The sequence below is a fragment of the Plecotus auritus genome, assembly GCF_963455305.1.
Source record: "Plecotus auritus genome assembly, chromosome: 3".
Classification (NCBI taxonomy): domain Eukaryota; kingdom Metazoa; phylum Chordata; class Mammalia; order Chiroptera; family Vespertilionidae; genus Plecotus; species Plecotus auritus.
The window spans coordinates 64,052,123-64,068,325 of record NC_137772.1 but is presented as its reverse complement, the minus strand read 5'-3'; the positions used below and the strand labels follow the sequence as shown (position 1 = coordinate 64,068,325).

Here is a 16,203-nt window from a genome sequence, read left to right as displayed (position 1 = left end):
GAACACCTGTCCACTCTGCTCTCTATGATCAGTATCAGGATGAAGTATGGTGACTTCAACCAATATGAGCTTTATTCTCTGTGTTTGTCTGAGAACCCAAGAAACTATTGTTAGGTCGTATTGATGAAATGTTGGAAATCTAACAAGCAAATCAGCCATGAACAGAAATCCAACGTCCGTGGAGTATTTTGGATTCCAGATTTCATACCAAAAAAAAAACTAGGCAGAACGAATGGTGAAGAAATGTGATGAAAACTTAAACAAAACTTTATTATTTTTGCCTTAAGGAAAAAAAAAAGATGTAATTTTATATGGGTCTTCTTTATATGAGAGACTTTTATATATAAGAAGATGGTCTGTTTTTCTGCTTCTCCATTGAGAACAGAGGAAGAAGAAATGTGCTTAATCAGCAGTATTAAAAATATAGGTTTTATAAAAAAAGTTTCCTGACAATAAAGAGAATTAAGTTTTAAGGATGTTACTAAGGGAGATTTAAATACTTTACCCAAAGGCATTTCTAAATAAGCCAGATTTTTCTATATGGGAGATACTTTACCTGAAAGCAGAGTGGTGAACTACATTTGTTCAGGTAGCTTTGCTGTCCCTTGAAGCCAATTCCAAAGAAAGTAAAGATAAGTCGAAACAATAGTGCCACCTAGTGGCAAATTCAGCAATATACCAAGCTATGATTCAATAAATCACTATATACTTTATATATTAAAACCAATAATCTTTTTAAAATATAGACACAAACCTATTTCAAGATTAGATTTTCCCATTCATTATTCAGCACATACACGTAATGGAAAACAAGCCCAAAATCATAGGGCCAACACATGACTAAACCCTCCGGAGGGAACTGGCCAATTACTAGTATAAGTGCTTCCATAGAGTTTAAAGACTAAATCCACCAGAATTGGAAAGATTTAATTAAATTCTTAACAGCCACACTCTCAATGCCTTGGCTGTCTCCGACTTGAAGTCAAGGACAAACCTCTGTTGCTGAGACAGGGGGCGATTGCTGAAGAGTAGTCGTCAGAAAGCCAAAATGAGTGAGAGGGCTTTGGGGCTGCCCTCCTCCCAGTCCCTGCTGGGTGATTGCTCTCAGACAAGGTCTTTTGGGAAACACCCCTTCGTTTTAGGTGGTCTTCCTCATTGTACATACAAAACTCCCGTTTTGTTGTTAGAAAAACTCAGGTTCACAAGCTGCCATAGACTGAATCAGTCACCACAGAGGTAGAGTGTTTTGAAGAATAGTTCATGAAGGAATGCCAAAGTCTGGCTAACAGTTCCTGTTCTCCTGCCTTTCACACTTCCTCCCTCCACCCTCTCCCCTTCCCCAGTCACACACACACATACACACACACACACACACACACACACACACGTCTCCCTATTGATTCTCTTGCTGACACTCAAAATATTTAACTACTACATGTAGTGCAAAATACTTAAAAGTTTTAGTCCTAATATTAGCAAGATACAGTATCCTTTTATTAGATTTCAAACATACTTGAGGATATTCCGAAGATATGTTTTTAATGTATAATTTGTATTGTTGATACTATTACAGATGTCTCCCATTTATTTTATGTAAACACATTCATATCATATCCACCAATAAGTGCCTTCTTATTTGGAAGTTAACCCAATTAAAAAATGCACTTTCTTGCCCTAGCTGGTTTGTTCAGTGGATTGAGCATTGGCCTGAGGACTGAAGGGTCCCAGGTTCGATTCCGGTCAAGGGCACATGCCTGGGTTGCAGGCTCAGTTCCCAGTAGGGAATATGCAGGAGGCAGCTGATCAACGATTGTCTCTCATCATTGATGTTTCTATCACTCTCTTCTTCTCCCTTTTCTAAAATCAATAAAAATAATGTATTTTTATTTATTTTTTAAAATATATTTTTATTGATTTTTTACAGAGAGGAAGGAAGAGGGATAGAGAGCTAGAAACATCGATGAGAGAGAAACATCGATCAGCTGCCTCCTGCACACCTCCTACTGGGGATGTGCCCGCAACCAAGTTACATGCCCTTGACCGGAATCGAACCTGGGACCTTTCAGTCCGCAGGCTGACCCTCTATCCACCGAGCCAAACCGGTTTTGGCAAAAAAAATAATGTATTTTTAAAAAATATACTTTCTCTCTCTCCCTTGCTATTTATGAGGAGCATAGACAACAAAAGTGTAGAATGCAAATCTGTGAGTGAGGTTGACTTTTTCTTTCTATCTTCATCAGCCAAAGGCTCCACTGGACAAGAAGTTGAAAATTGGTAACCAGCAATGTACTTTCACAAATGTTCCTAAAAATTATCTTTGTTGTCCCTGATTCTATTAAAAAGAGTTATCAGTGAACCAACTTTAAGTAGCAACATTTTGTAAAGGATTCTAACCAAGAGCTTCTTCTCCCCTATTACAAACAAAAGTAAAACAAGTAAGTCAAGGAAACGGAAGCGATGCATTTATTGGAAATGAACTAGACATTACATATACCCGATGCAGATGTGATGGAGATGTAACAATGCGTGAAGCATAATTGATGCAACGTTTACAAAATCACAAAAGAAAAGCAAGTTCATTTTCAAAAGAAATATTGTATCTAAGACACCTCAATCTCTGAACACCATAACACAACTCATGTCGCTGCCTCTGAACATCCAGAGTAAAATTTACTTTAAACGGAACAAAAGTTTCTCTTCCCAACTTGAAGATTCCTTGGCTCTCACACACATCAGACGATTTTCATCAGCAGAGAGTAACAGAAGAATATTTCTCATATTCCTCATAGGAAAAAAAAATCTCTCCTTCAAGTAGAGACATTTTGGGGAAATTCGAGCAACCAATCAGTTGGTGGCCACAATTGAATGGGGTATATAGAATCAGCATTTCCTAGAACCTAGAAATTACATTACCTTGACTATGAAGATTTCATTTTCTTGTGAGGAACTGCCTGGATTAGAGAGCATGCTGACTGGTAACGAGTCAGCACAATTATACTGGGTAACAGTGTAGAGGGGGCTTTTCATCTGCTCATCAAGGTTGTCCAAAACCTTTAGAGCTTGACTCTTCTACTCTATGATACAGTGTAGCTTGTGTATATACCCATCTCCCTTCGAAGAAAATTATCCCAGACCATCCATCTGTGATAATATTAGTACTGCAAAAAGCAGTAATCATCAATGCTGTTTGGAAAGGCAAAAATGCACCCACTTCCAGAGGCACCATCACAGAGTCTTCTCTGAAACGGAGAACAGCCTGTGTGCTTTAAACATCGCTTCCCTTCCATGCACCTAGCATGCAAGAACGTCTTCTCATACACCATCCGTGGCTGAGAAAGCTGGGCGTCCCAACGCAGCGGTGCGGGTTCCAGAGGGCTTGCTGCGCTTTCCCCTTTCCTTCCAACACGCTTCATCAGCTTGTTTTACACATTTCACGGTTCTCATACATGTTCACATGGAAGGGGGAGATGACTGTGAGCTGATTACATTCTATCAATTGTCCAAATAAAGTGTCTGAGCATAGCCTGTCATCTTTAGCAAACCAATCGTGATTGCATTGCCTTGTCCTTCATTTAAAGTAGAGAAGTAACAGCTCCCACATTTTGGTGGGGAAATGGCAAATCCTGTCGCCACTGTAAGTAAAGGGGAGACAAATGTGGGAGTGATTTAAATAAAAGGGGGGTAAAACTGTGCAGGTCCCAAGTTAAAACTCGGAGGCCTGATATTTTTAGTTTGAGTTACAATGCTGGTCTAATTTGCTAGAAAATTAGCAACGTTCTCTCCCACCGTGAACCGGGCGGGTAGACGCAGCCTTGCCTTTTCAGGCACGTGAAGGTTCTGCCTGAGCAGCCTCAAAATGCATGTAGACTAACATGCCAGTTGGCACAAAGCAGGTGGGGGAGAAAGGTCCCCGAAAAATTTTCCTGGGAAAAACCACAGGAGCATGACTGACAATCAGTCATCTTCCTGGTAGAGACACACATCAAGTCACACAAATGCTTCCCCACACACACACCACTGCGTGAAACATGCTGTTCTTTGGAGAAAAAAATACATTCATTTTTTTCAAGTATATTTCAATAGACAGAGATTCGCTAGCTTTGTTTCACTACAAAGATGAGATGATTTCGCATATGTCTAAGGGGAACTTCACCCTAATTTCCCTTTGGTGTGGATTTCATGAAGTTTTGATTTTAAAAATTGCTCTAAATATACATGGACTCCTTTTGTCCCAAAGCGTGAATTCTTGATGTCCATTTTCTATATGTACATAGTCTACTACAACAGAAATTAGTCCGCCTGTGCCCAATGGCTTAGGGTTGGCAAACTCGGGTAAGAGCGAGGCCCACCGGCAGGGGCTGGGGTGGGGGCTCAGCCGGGACGCGGCCCACCCTCAGTGCCTTGCCCAGCATAACCCGCAGCTCGCAGACTGTCCACAGTGTCCTCGGAGCCCCGGCTACGCCTTGCTCCCGGCCTTGGCTTTGTGGTTGGGGTTGCAGGTCAGGTCTCTGAGCAGCGCCTCGCAGTCAGCCAAGGCGTCGGCGGGTAGCAGCTTCCGGATCTGCTCCACTGTCTTCTGATAAGCCATCTTCTCCTGCTCCAGTGTCCGGACTAAAGACTTCATTTTGGTCTCTCTGGTCAAAAGACTTTCCAGGTTGGATTCCAAGGTCTGGATTTTAGCATGAGCTATCTGTTGCGGGGGAGAAGGGAGGAGAGACAAAATAAACATCCTCCAAATAAAAAATGTGAAGACTCTGGTTTTTCATTGTAGCAGCAGCCAGACCTTATGTATATTAAGCAACCCTATCATATCTATATATATAAAAGCCTAAGTGACCATTACAACCTGTCGACTGAACAACCGGTTGTTATGACATGCACGGACCACCAGGGGGCATATGCTCAATGCAGGAGCTGTCCCCTGGTGGTCAGTGTGCTCCCACAGCCAACCTCCTGCAGTCCCTCCCCCAGGCCAGCCAGCCCCGATGGGCCCTGATCAGGATTGAGTGAGATGGCCCCGATCGCTGGCCAAGCCGAGGGACCCCACCCATGCACGATTCGTGCACTGGACCTCTAGTGACTTATAAAATAGTATGTGAAGCAGATACTCTGAAACCTCCCATGAAATGGAGATTTTATAGGTTTCTCAAAAAATATAACTACGGTAAGAACAAAATACATCTCATTTCACTGAGCACACCAAAATTGCAACATTGTCATTAGTCCAAGTTGGGGAGGGTCCTCACTCCATACATTGGTGCTCCCCCAGAATGAGTGGGATCTGATGGAGAAACAGGAGATTCCTGACTGCCTTGAGGTGCTAAAAGGGACTTTTTACCCCTAAATGGACGTGCGTTTTCTAAACGCACTTAGAAGCCTGTCAGTTTTTATGGGTGTCAGCGGTACCCAGGTAACTTGGGAACGCAGACACGATAACAACATGAACTGCCAAGGAAAAAGTTTGTTACCATTAATAAAAATAATTACAATATAAAGCAGGTGCAAACACACCTCAACCTTGCTTTCTCCTCAGGCATGTCTAAGGTAATGCCTAAGCAGACTCAAAATGCATGTAAACATACTCAGTTAACCATCATTGAAATATCCATGTAATCATGAATAACACCCCAACTGCTTCTTTTCAAAAACAAACAACGTTGGCTCTTTTTCTGAATAAGAAAAGGCATAAAATTCCCGATGGGCCAGAGCCAGAGCCAACGTAAGATGAAGTAAAAGAAGTTAGTGTTCCTCTTCTTGGGGAGCAGTTACTCTAGTGTCCCCTTGTTTCGGCACTGGTTCTCTCCTACTTGGTCCAGAGGTTCACCACATAGAAGCAGACTGTAGTGGTCTCTACAGTGGGAACAGGTGCAGTGTTGGGAAGTGAGGGATAAACAGAAAGCAAGGAGCCATTAGGCACTGAAGCTCTAACTCAGAACTCATCTCCCAGCCCCCAGAAGGTTTACCCTCTAATCTCCCCTCCACTAAACACTCTTAAGCCCCAGCCCTCCAGCCTTGAATACACAGCACCATTATATAATTGCAGATGTGAAACTTTAATTTCCATTAAATTGCTCACTGCAGTTGTAAGTGTGCATTTATTTATAAACTAGTGGCCCGGTGCATGAAATTCATGCACGGAGGGGGGAGGGGGTTGTCCCTCAGCCCAGCCTGCACCCTCTCCAATCTGGGACCCCTCAAAGGATGTCCTACTGCCGGTTTACAGGGATCAGGCCTAAACCGGCAGTCAGACATCCCTCTCGCAATCCAGGACTGCTGGCTCCTAACCGCTCACCTGCCTGCCTGCCTGCCTGATTGCCCCTAACCACTCTGCCTGCCGGCCTGCTCACCCCCAACTGCCCCCCCACCGCCAGCCTGCTCGCCCCCCAATGCCCCCCCAGCCTGATCACCTCCAACTGCCCCCCATGCCAGTGTGCTCACCCCCAATGCCCACCGTGCCAGTGTGCTCACCCCCAACTGCCCCCCCTGCTGGCCTGCTCACTCCAAACTGCCCACCCCCCGCTGTCCTGATCACCTCCAACTGACCCCCCTCCTGGTCTGCTTACCCCCAACGGCCCTGCCCCCCACCAGCCTGATCACCCACAACTGCCGTCCCATCCTGGCCTGATCACCCACAACTACCCTCCCCTCTTGGCCTCTAACCGCCTCAACCTCGGCCCCGCCACCATGGCTTTGTCTAGAAGAACCTCCGGAAGGTCTCCTGGAAGGTCTCCCAGTCTAGTTAGCATATTATCCTTTTATTAGTATAGATAGAGGCCTGGTGCACGGGTGGGGGCCAGCTGGTTTGCCCTGAAGGGTGTCCCGGATCAGGGTGGGGGTCCCGCTGGGGTGCCTGGCCAGCCTGGGTGAGGGGCTGATGGCTGTTTGCAGGCTGGCCAGCCCCCCAGTAGGGACCCTCATCCCTGGGGGTGTGGCCAGCCTGAGTGAGGGGCTGATGGCTGTTTGCAGGCTGGCCACACCCCCTTCAGTGTGGGGGTCCCCACTGGGGTGCCTGGCCAGCCTGGGTGAGGGGCTGAGGACCGTTTTCAAGCTGGCTATACCCCCTTCAGGGTGGGGGTCCACACTGGGGTGCCTGACCAGCCTGCATGAGGGGCTGATGGCTGTTTGCAGGCTGGCTAAGCCCCACAGTGGGGAACCCTCACCCCATGGGGGTGTGACCAGCCTGGATGAGGGGCGGAGGGCTGTTTTCAGGCTGGCCATAGCCCCTTCAGGGTGGGGGGTCCTGCTGGGGTGCCTGGCCAGCCTGGGTGAGGGGCTGATGGCCATTTCCAGGCTGGCCACGCCCACCGGTGACCCAAGCTCCCAGCCCCTCCTTTTTGCTTTTTTTTTTTCAGTGCCTCCTTGAGCGGAGGCCAGGGCAGGCTGGAAGTAGGTAAGGTATCTAGGATTTATTTATGTTCTATAATTGAAACTTTGTAGCCTTAAGCGGAGGCCAGGGCTGGCCAAGAAGGGCAGGAAGCTTGGCTTCCTCCATCGCCGGGGGGAACCCAAGCCTCCTGCTCACTCCAGCTCCGTGGCTGCCGCCATCTTTGTTGGGTTAATTTGCATACTCGCTCCTGATTGGCTGGTGGGTGTAGCGGAGTGATGGTCAATTTGCATGTTTCTCTTTTATTAGTGTAGACTAGAGGCCCAGTGCATGAAATTCATGCACTCAGGGTGGGGGGGGGGCCGTCCCTCAGCCTGGCCGGCACTCTCTTGCAGTCTGGGAGCCCTCGGGGCCTAAGCTGTCAGTTTGACATCCTTAGCACTGTCACGGATGTGGGAGAGGCTCCCGCCACCACCACTGCACTAGCCAGCCATGAGCCTGGATTCTGGCTGAGCAGTGCTCCCCCTGTGGGAGTGCACTGACCACCAGGGGGCAGCTCCTGCATTGAGCATCTTCCCCCTGGTGGTCAGTGCATGTCATAGCAACTGCTATTTGGTCAATTTGCATATTAGCCTTTTATTATATAGAATATATAATTTTGTATTTCCTAGTAATTGTCAACTTCTTGATGGCAGGGATTATGCATTACACATTTTCATTCTATTGTCTCCTTTTCTTTCCATTTCTGTGAGTTTTACTCTAGACAATTCTCATCATCTCCAATCAGACTTGTGCAAATGTTTTCTAGCTGGCCTCCCACCTTCTCTTCCCATTCTAATCTGCACCACTTTCTAAAGAATGGCTCAAACAGTTGGAAAAAGTTTCCCTCTCAACAGGATGAAAGCCATGCTCTTCTGCTTCACACGGAGAGTTATCCACAATTCCATTGTGTTTATCCCATCGCTCCTCAACATAAACCATAAACTGACACCAAGCTTACTCTGTTGCTGTGCCACATCCTCCTTATTTATACCAACCCCTCCACTCCTCACTCGCTCCTTCCACCAACCATTCAGAGTTGGCTCAAGCCCCAAGTTCCCTAGAACATTCCCAGTTTCCCACATGCAACCTCTCCTTCCTTGAATTTAACCAAATACAGGGTGGGGCAAAATAGGTTTATAGTTGTGAGTACACAAAACACAGTTTGTTCTTGTATTATTTATGTATTGTATTCGTTTCCATACAAGCAACTGTAAGCCTACTTTGGCTCCACCTTATATGTGCAACACCCATAGGGTAGTTAACCAGATTCTACTTTGAGTTGACATTTAACTCTTTTGTGAGTGTACATTTCCTCTCTCAAGTGATATTTCAATCGATATGTGCATTTGCAGCCCCACAGCACTTTGACATAGTCTGACACACTGTGGCCCATCGTCAGCAATGGTTCAATCCATGTCACATCCCTATTATTCCGGTATAGCTCTGTAGAGGCAGGAGGCATTCAAGTGGTTTTGGTGTGGGTTTTTTGGGGGTTTTTTTGGTCAAATCTTTCTCTCTTTACCTGCAATTTTTCTAGGAGGTCCATGTTTTGCCTTTTCAGTTGGTTGTTGGCCCTCTCCAGCTTCTCCACAGGCTCGCTGTCCTCACAGGCATAGGACGATTCCTGCAACTCATCCTGCAGCACGTGATACTCCACCTCATAGGCATGCAACTGTTTAGAAATGTCCATCTCAAAAACCTGCCATGAAAATGCCATGGGTTAGTCTGGTCTTCAGTATGTATACTGATATACAGCCTGTGTAGCTGGTGCATTTCATAGAGATGTCCAAATACTTATTAATGAGGAATAGTATGGCATAGCAGGAATGTCAATGTAAGGAAAAATAAATTATTTCTACACACATGAAATGTTGTCATCATGAGGCCAAGACTACAAGAAGTTAATGTTCAAAGATATCTGGTAACCAAAATATACACAATCTAGTAACTATCTCCCAACATGTAGCATACCACATAGTTATTGAGTATCTCCTATCTATGTTAGAGATCATCTTTGCTGATTAGTAAGCAAAATTAGATAGAGTACAATATAAAATTTCTATAATAATGACACCCAAAGCCCTTCTAATTATTTGTCAATGGGGCAGAAAGGTCGTATACTACATATTCTGATCCGTTTGCTAAGCCATGGTGAGCCTCTTAGGAGACATCTGTGTTTTCTACCACACAGAGAATCTTCAAAATTATACACCCTGTGCACTGCACAGAGCTGCAGGCTTTAACTGGGCTGCCTCCCCTCTCCCATATTGCTGCCAAATAGGAAGACAGGTTATTTAGCAGTTAGAGGATAGGTAACCCCTGCTTAATCTAAACATGTGGGGGAAGGCAAGGCAGCCGCTGCCATTTAAGCATTGGTGTCTAAACTAACATTGTGGAGAAAAAAGAGCCCACAAAGAATCTGACTTATCATTTTATAATCAGATATACTCAAACCTTAGAATTTAAATGAGATTTCTAGACAATCTTATTATTCCTCTCAAACAAGCATCACTCTTTCCCTACTAGTGTGTATGGACACAATGGACTATTGTACAATCATTAAAAATGATGATATGGAGCTGTATTTATTGGCATGAAAGAATGTCTAATACTTTACAGATATTTTAATTAAGAATTAAGTTATGCAATAGCATGTACAGTATAATTTTACTTATGTAAAAATATATATCCATATTTATATGTATATATAAGCAAAGGGAGATGTGTAAAAGGTAGTTTAAAAGGTTTTAAATTTCAAGGTGCCAAAGGTGAAGGGGTTAAGCAGTACAAATTGGCAGTTATAAAATAGTCACACAGAAAACATCACAATACAGAAATTTCACGTTTCACTTCTAAATAGAATATAACTGATCAAATAAAAAACATCTGTCAAGCAAAACTATATCTTTATGCTAAAACATTTAATATATAATTAGTAGAAGAAATTGCTTTCTAATCTTGTATCTTATTACTATCATGTTGTAAAGCATACCTGGGTGATAATTTTTTCCATTTCAGATGTATTCATATCAGGTAGCGTGCTTTTAAGAAATTCAACAATATTTTCGAAGCTTTCACATTCCTTTATAAGTGTTTCTTGGCTGCTCAGCAGGCTGAGTGCAACCTTAAATATGACTTCAGTTCCCTGAAGAAAAATAATATCTAAAAAAAGAGATAATTTTCATAATCAAAATTATGCATCCACTATTGTAAATAGCATGCTATTGGTGTTAATAGTTTAATGTGTGTTTTTTATTGTGGTTATTGTTTTAAATTACTGCAACAAAACCACTAAATATTTTGCCAAAGAAAAGTGGTCAAAATCACCTAGATTTAAAAACAAAAAATTTTTCAACAATAAAGATTTAAAAAATAATAAATAAAATAAAAACAAAAAATATGATGGAAACAAACAGATGTTTATTCTTCTTACTACAAGGTATCATCAAAATATCACCCTTAAATAGTCAGCTCTATAAAAATATATTAAACTATCCAGCTATATTGTGAAGTCAGCAACTGTTGTTTCCAGGGCACAAAACTGAAATTCAAAATACTATATATAAACTAGAGGCCCGGTGCACGTAAGTCGTGCACTTGGGGGGGCGGGGGGTCCCTCAGCCCAGCCTGCACCCTCTCGCAGTCTGGGAGCCCTCAGGGGATTTCCGACTGATAGCTTAGGCCTGTTCCCTGACATCCTTAGTGCTACCACAGAGGCAGGAGAAGCTCCCACCACCGCCGCTGCTCACCAGCTGTGAGCCCGCCTCAGGGCTTCTGGCTGAGCAGCGCTCCCCTATGGGAGCACACTGACCACCAGGGGGCAGCTCCCCCTAGTGGTTAGTGCACATCATAGCAACCGGTTGTTCTGCCGTTTGGTCAATTTGCAGATTAGCCTTTTATTATATAGGATCTTTTATTTCTAGAAGTTCCACTTTGCTCTTTTTTTTAAATATATATTTTTATTTATTTCAGAGAGAAAGGGAGAGGGAAAGAGAGATAGAAGCATCAATGATGAGAGAGAATCACTGATTGGCTGCCTCCTGAATGCTCCCCACTGGGGATCAACACAGCAACCCAGGCATATGCCTTTGACTGGAATTGAACCTGGGACCCTTCAGTCCACGGTCTGAAGCCAAACCAGCCAGGGCACACTTGGCTCTTTTCTAAATCTTCTATTTACCTCCTTATTATGTTCATGCTTTCCTTTAAGTTCCTGAACATACTTTATAATAGCTGTCTAAAATTCTTGTCTGCTTTCGATCATTATTCTTTTTTTTAGTCTATATATATTTCCTGATTTTGATTCCCACTTTCCTGTTTCTTCTAAAAATTTTGTTCTTCTTTTAAAGAGCAGCTTTACTTGGAAGACAGTTAAATTGCCTGCAGATCAGCTTTCAAGACTTGAATTTAAGCTCTGTTGGTAAGGACCTAGGGTGGCCTTTAATCTAGTGCTATTTAGCCTTATTATCAAGGCCTGGCCCTTATGGGGTCTCTATTAACTGTACCAGATGTTCAAAAACGTCTCATTACTGTGTGGTATCAGAACTCTACCATCTCTCAATTCTTTGTTAGTGCTGGGACTTGTTTAGCCTATAGCTTCCTAGTAGTTTGTTCTGTTCTAATTGTTCTTTGACCAACCACTTGAAATCTCATTCTAAGTAAGCAGGGCACAGTATTCAGCTAGAGACTCAATGAGACCCCATGCAGATGTTTGGGGCTCTTTATCTGGGCAATGCTCTTCTCTCTGATACACTGGCCCACAAAGTCCAGACACTGCAGCCTCTCTGATCCCTGATCTGTTTCCCCAACTCAGTGCGACCACCATGCTTTGTTTAGAATCCCCTTCCACATACTATGTACGACCCAGAGTTTCTCCAGGCAGAAAATCAGGGACATACATATTAGGGCTCTCTCCCTTTGTTTCCCTTCTCTCAGTGATCAAAACTCTGCATTGCCAGGTGTCCAATGTTTACAAACAGATATTTCATAGATTTTGTCCAGTTCTTTCTTTATTTACTATGAAGAAAGGCACCCAGGACCCGGGCTTTGCTCCAGCCGCCGGCAGGCATCTGGGACCCGCGTTTTCCTCGCAGCCCCAGCTTTGTCCGGAAGGACGTCCGGTCTAGTTAGCATATTATGCTTTTATTATTACAGATAAATTATTTATTTGATCTTTATGACACATATCTGTGGTGGAAACTAAGGTTTAACACAGTGGTCGGCAAACTCATTAGTCAACAGAGCCAAATATCAACAGTACAACGATTGAAATTTCTTTTGAGAGCCAAATTTTTTAAACTTAAACTTCTTCTAACGCCACTTCTTCAAAATAGACTCGCCCAGGTCATGGTATTTTGTGGAAGAGCCACACTCAAGGGGCCAAAGAGCCGCATGTGGCTCGCGAGCCTCGGTTTGCCGACCACTGATTTAACATGAACTGTAAAAGGAAAGAAAGAGACACAGGAAGTCATAGCTATCAAATAAGAAACTTAGCTACAGACAAACATAAGGGTGTAAAAATGAGATTAACTTAATAAGTCATATTGGGGGGAAATCATAAATTTCTCTTAGGCCATTTAAATTTATAAACTAGACATACTGAGTTATGTCAACAGAAGTTATGTCAAAGTACTTTGGCAGCACAAAAATCAGAGAAATCTAATTAGCAGAATAAAAAGAAAGCATTCCGTCCCTCTGGAGTCTTTAAAAAGGGGGAACTGTACCCGGTCGGCGTGGCTCAGTGGTTGAGCGTCGACCTATGAACCAGGAGGTCATGGTTCGATTCCCGGTCAGGGCACATGCTGGGTTGTGGGCTTGATCCCCAGTGTGAGGCCTGCGGGAGGCAGCCAATCAACGATTCTCTCTCGTCATTGATGTTTCTATCCCTCTCTTCCTTTCCCTTCTTCTCTGAAATCAATAAAAACATATTTTTTTAAAAAAAGAGGGACTTGTGAAACCATTGCTACAAACATGTTCACTCTTCTTGCTCATGCACCTTTCCCTTTCCTGAGAGTCACTATTCTTTACAGCTTCGGAGAAACAGACTGAGCAGCTATTGCAGAGCTGACAACATCGTTCGTATATGTCCTCATAGGAAAAAACAGACCAAATTCTGACATCAAGCTTCTAAACATAAGTCAGAGAGAGATGCCCTGAAACACCATAACATCATTTTGATTTAATAACCTATTCTCTGAGAAGAAATATATTTGTATATATAGACTACTAATATATAAAAGACATCTTAACAGGAACCCAAGTTCCTGAAAAAAACTTCACTGGAGAAGAGCAATCATCTATATTCCATAAAGAAGAGAAAGTTGATGAACATTTGATTCCATGCATCTTGACTTTCCTCTTTTGCTGCACTTTCTCTATAGACTATATTGCCGCTAATACAGTGTTTAACTTTTTAAATTATAGCCCCCAATAAGAAAGATACTGTACATTGTAATCTGGTATATGTATACATATTACACATATACCTAAAAAAATTGAAGTTTCTCCAAACAACATTTTTCATTATTTGTAAAACTCTCTGATATTTTCTCAGTATTCTATTCATTTCATTTTTTTCTAATGCTAGTAATGACCTAAAATTGGGCCAATACGAGTTGACAAAAAGCTCCAATTTAGCAAAAGCACAGTTATAAATAATGACTATTTGCATCATAGATACCAGATAGATAAGCAGAACATAAAAATTGTGGGAGCCCTTTCTGAGGTCAACAAGGTCCTAAACAACGTAAGAACAAACTTCTAGTAAAGCATTATGGGGTTTTTTTAAGTATATTATTTAAATATATTTTTTAAATAATGAACTTAGAGCCCTGGCTGGTTTGGTCAGTGGTTGAACATCAACCCATGAACCAGGAAGTCACGGTTCAATTCCCAGTTGGGCACATGCCTGGATTGCAGGCACAGTCCCCAGCAATGGTAGGGTGTGTGCAGGAGGCAGCCGATCAATGATTCTCTCTCATTGTTGATGTTTCTATCCCTCTCTCTTCCTTCCTCTGAAGTCAATAAAAACATCAAAAAAGGAGAGAGAAAAGAAATGACATTGATATAGGTACTTCTATTGACCCAGTCAGAAAACATGTTTCTCTGTGTTTTGGATCCATGTTGAAGAGGACAGTGGGAAGAAAAAACAAAACAAAACAAAACAGAGGTCAGAAAGATATGTATGAAATTTTGGAAAATTATTCAGAGTAACTTCTTAGTTTAGATTTTGAAAGAAGTATACTCTGATTATTATGTATAAATGAAAGTAAAGGCTCCAATACAGCTCACTCAAATACAGGAGCCTGATTCTTCTTCTTTCCCTTGTAATATCAATTTTATTTAAGACCAATATTGTTTCAAATTACTCTCAGAACAGAGCCAGGCATGTGTATTCAACTCCACTAGCAATCTGCTATTCAGTATAACACATGATAAACAACTGGCTAGAAGTATATTCCTTTGAAATAAATAACACTGTCCCATTTGCTCAGAGGCATCTCTTACCAAAAACTCTGGCTACAAATCCTAATGGAAACTGAGAGGCAAACAATGTGAGGAACCAAGGGGCAGCATAAAGACTGGGGCTGATTTCATTTTCTTCCAGGTGATTGTAGAGCTCTCTGTGATAGTCATGAAGGAGTCTGGACAGCTGGTACATTTGAATCTAAAGTTAATTTGGAGAAGAAAATAAAATATTATGCATTTGTCTGAGGGTGCATAAAAAATACAAACTTTAATTTTATTGCTCTAATATTCAATGACAAATTCACATATATTCAAATAAAAGCAGTATTACTTTATTTTTATTGTTATGTTATAGTTGATAGTTAAGTTCACTTAACTGAGGTCATAAAAGCAAGTCACAGAAAGGTCATCTAAGACTATTGGGCAAGTTTTACCATCATGTATGTTTTGGTTTAACATACATATGGAAACTAGAGGCCTGGTGCACAAATTCGTGCACAGGTGGGGTCTAGCAGGGAAGAGGGGCCACGGGCGGTTGGCCAGCGGCCCACGCCCTGGTCAAACTCCCGGTTGAACTACAGGTCGAGGGGACAATTTACATTTAGCCTTTTATTATATAGGATGGTCATTCTTTCCTCATGTAGATATTAATGTAGGAAGGTATTAATCAGAACTGTCCTGGTTCAGGACTCTCATGGGAGGCCCATTCTAATTTCAGGCCAATCCCAGAAAAGCCTCCACTCTAAAGAATCTACCACATTCAGTTCAGAAGCAAAGCCTACTCTATTTGCTGGGCTCCGTGTCTGATTTATGGCGGAGCTCTGGCCTACACCCACCAGGCAATCGACACTGCTAGGCTTAGCATGTTATGGAGTCAGAAGCTTGAGATGTGACTTCTAATGTCCAAGGTATTCCAGCAGCTTATTTTTCATGACAAAGGGGATTAAAGCAAAATCTGCAGTCTGAATGCTTCTAGTATTAAAATAAGAAATTATTTCATGTGATTACTGCTATTTCAAAAAAATTATAAAGACAACATATAGCAATTTTTAAACTTATGTCTGTAGTAGATATAAAGGTTAAGCAGAAGCAAACAATAAACAAATTTGTGAACTGGGCTTTAATTTATATTTTTATCCATACAGTAACAGATTGAGTAGTGGTTCCGTGATCAGTTATATCAGCTTAACATTTTGGTAAGAAATGTACACAATATCTTATAAAATCTAGCAGACTTCTTTCACCAGAAGGTGTCATCAAAATATCACCCTTAAATAGTTAGCTCTATAAAAATACATTAAAATATACAGCTATATTGTGAAGTTGGCAACTGTTGTTTCCAGAGCACAAAACTACAATTCAAAGTACTA

General features: G+C 42.3%; 1 protein-coding gene across 4 annotated transcripts in view; it reads right to left on the bottom strand.

Annotated features, from left to right (window-relative positions):
* Positions 1-2,440: 2,440 nt before the first annotated feature.
* The window catches only part of TBC1D4 (TBC1 domain family member 4), a 205,028-nt gene continuing 191,265 nt past the window's right edge, over positions 2,441-16,203 (bottom strand). For all 4 annotated transcript variants that reach the window (XM_080659061.1, XM_080659062.1, XM_080659063.1 and 1 more), the window contains 4 exons: positions 14,873-15,032; positions 10,359-10,528; positions 8,889-9,065; positions 2,441-4,690 (listed from right to left, as the gene is read on the bottom strand). In XM_080659061.1, coding sequence (XP_080515187.1) covers positions 4,457-4,690; positions 8,889-9,065; positions 10,359-10,528; positions 14,873-15,032 — 741 coding nt within the window. In that variant the 3' untranslated portion in view covers positions 2,441-4,456. The remainder of the gene's footprint in view (positions 4,691-8,888; positions 9,066-10,358; positions 10,529-14,872; positions 15,033-16,203) is intronic.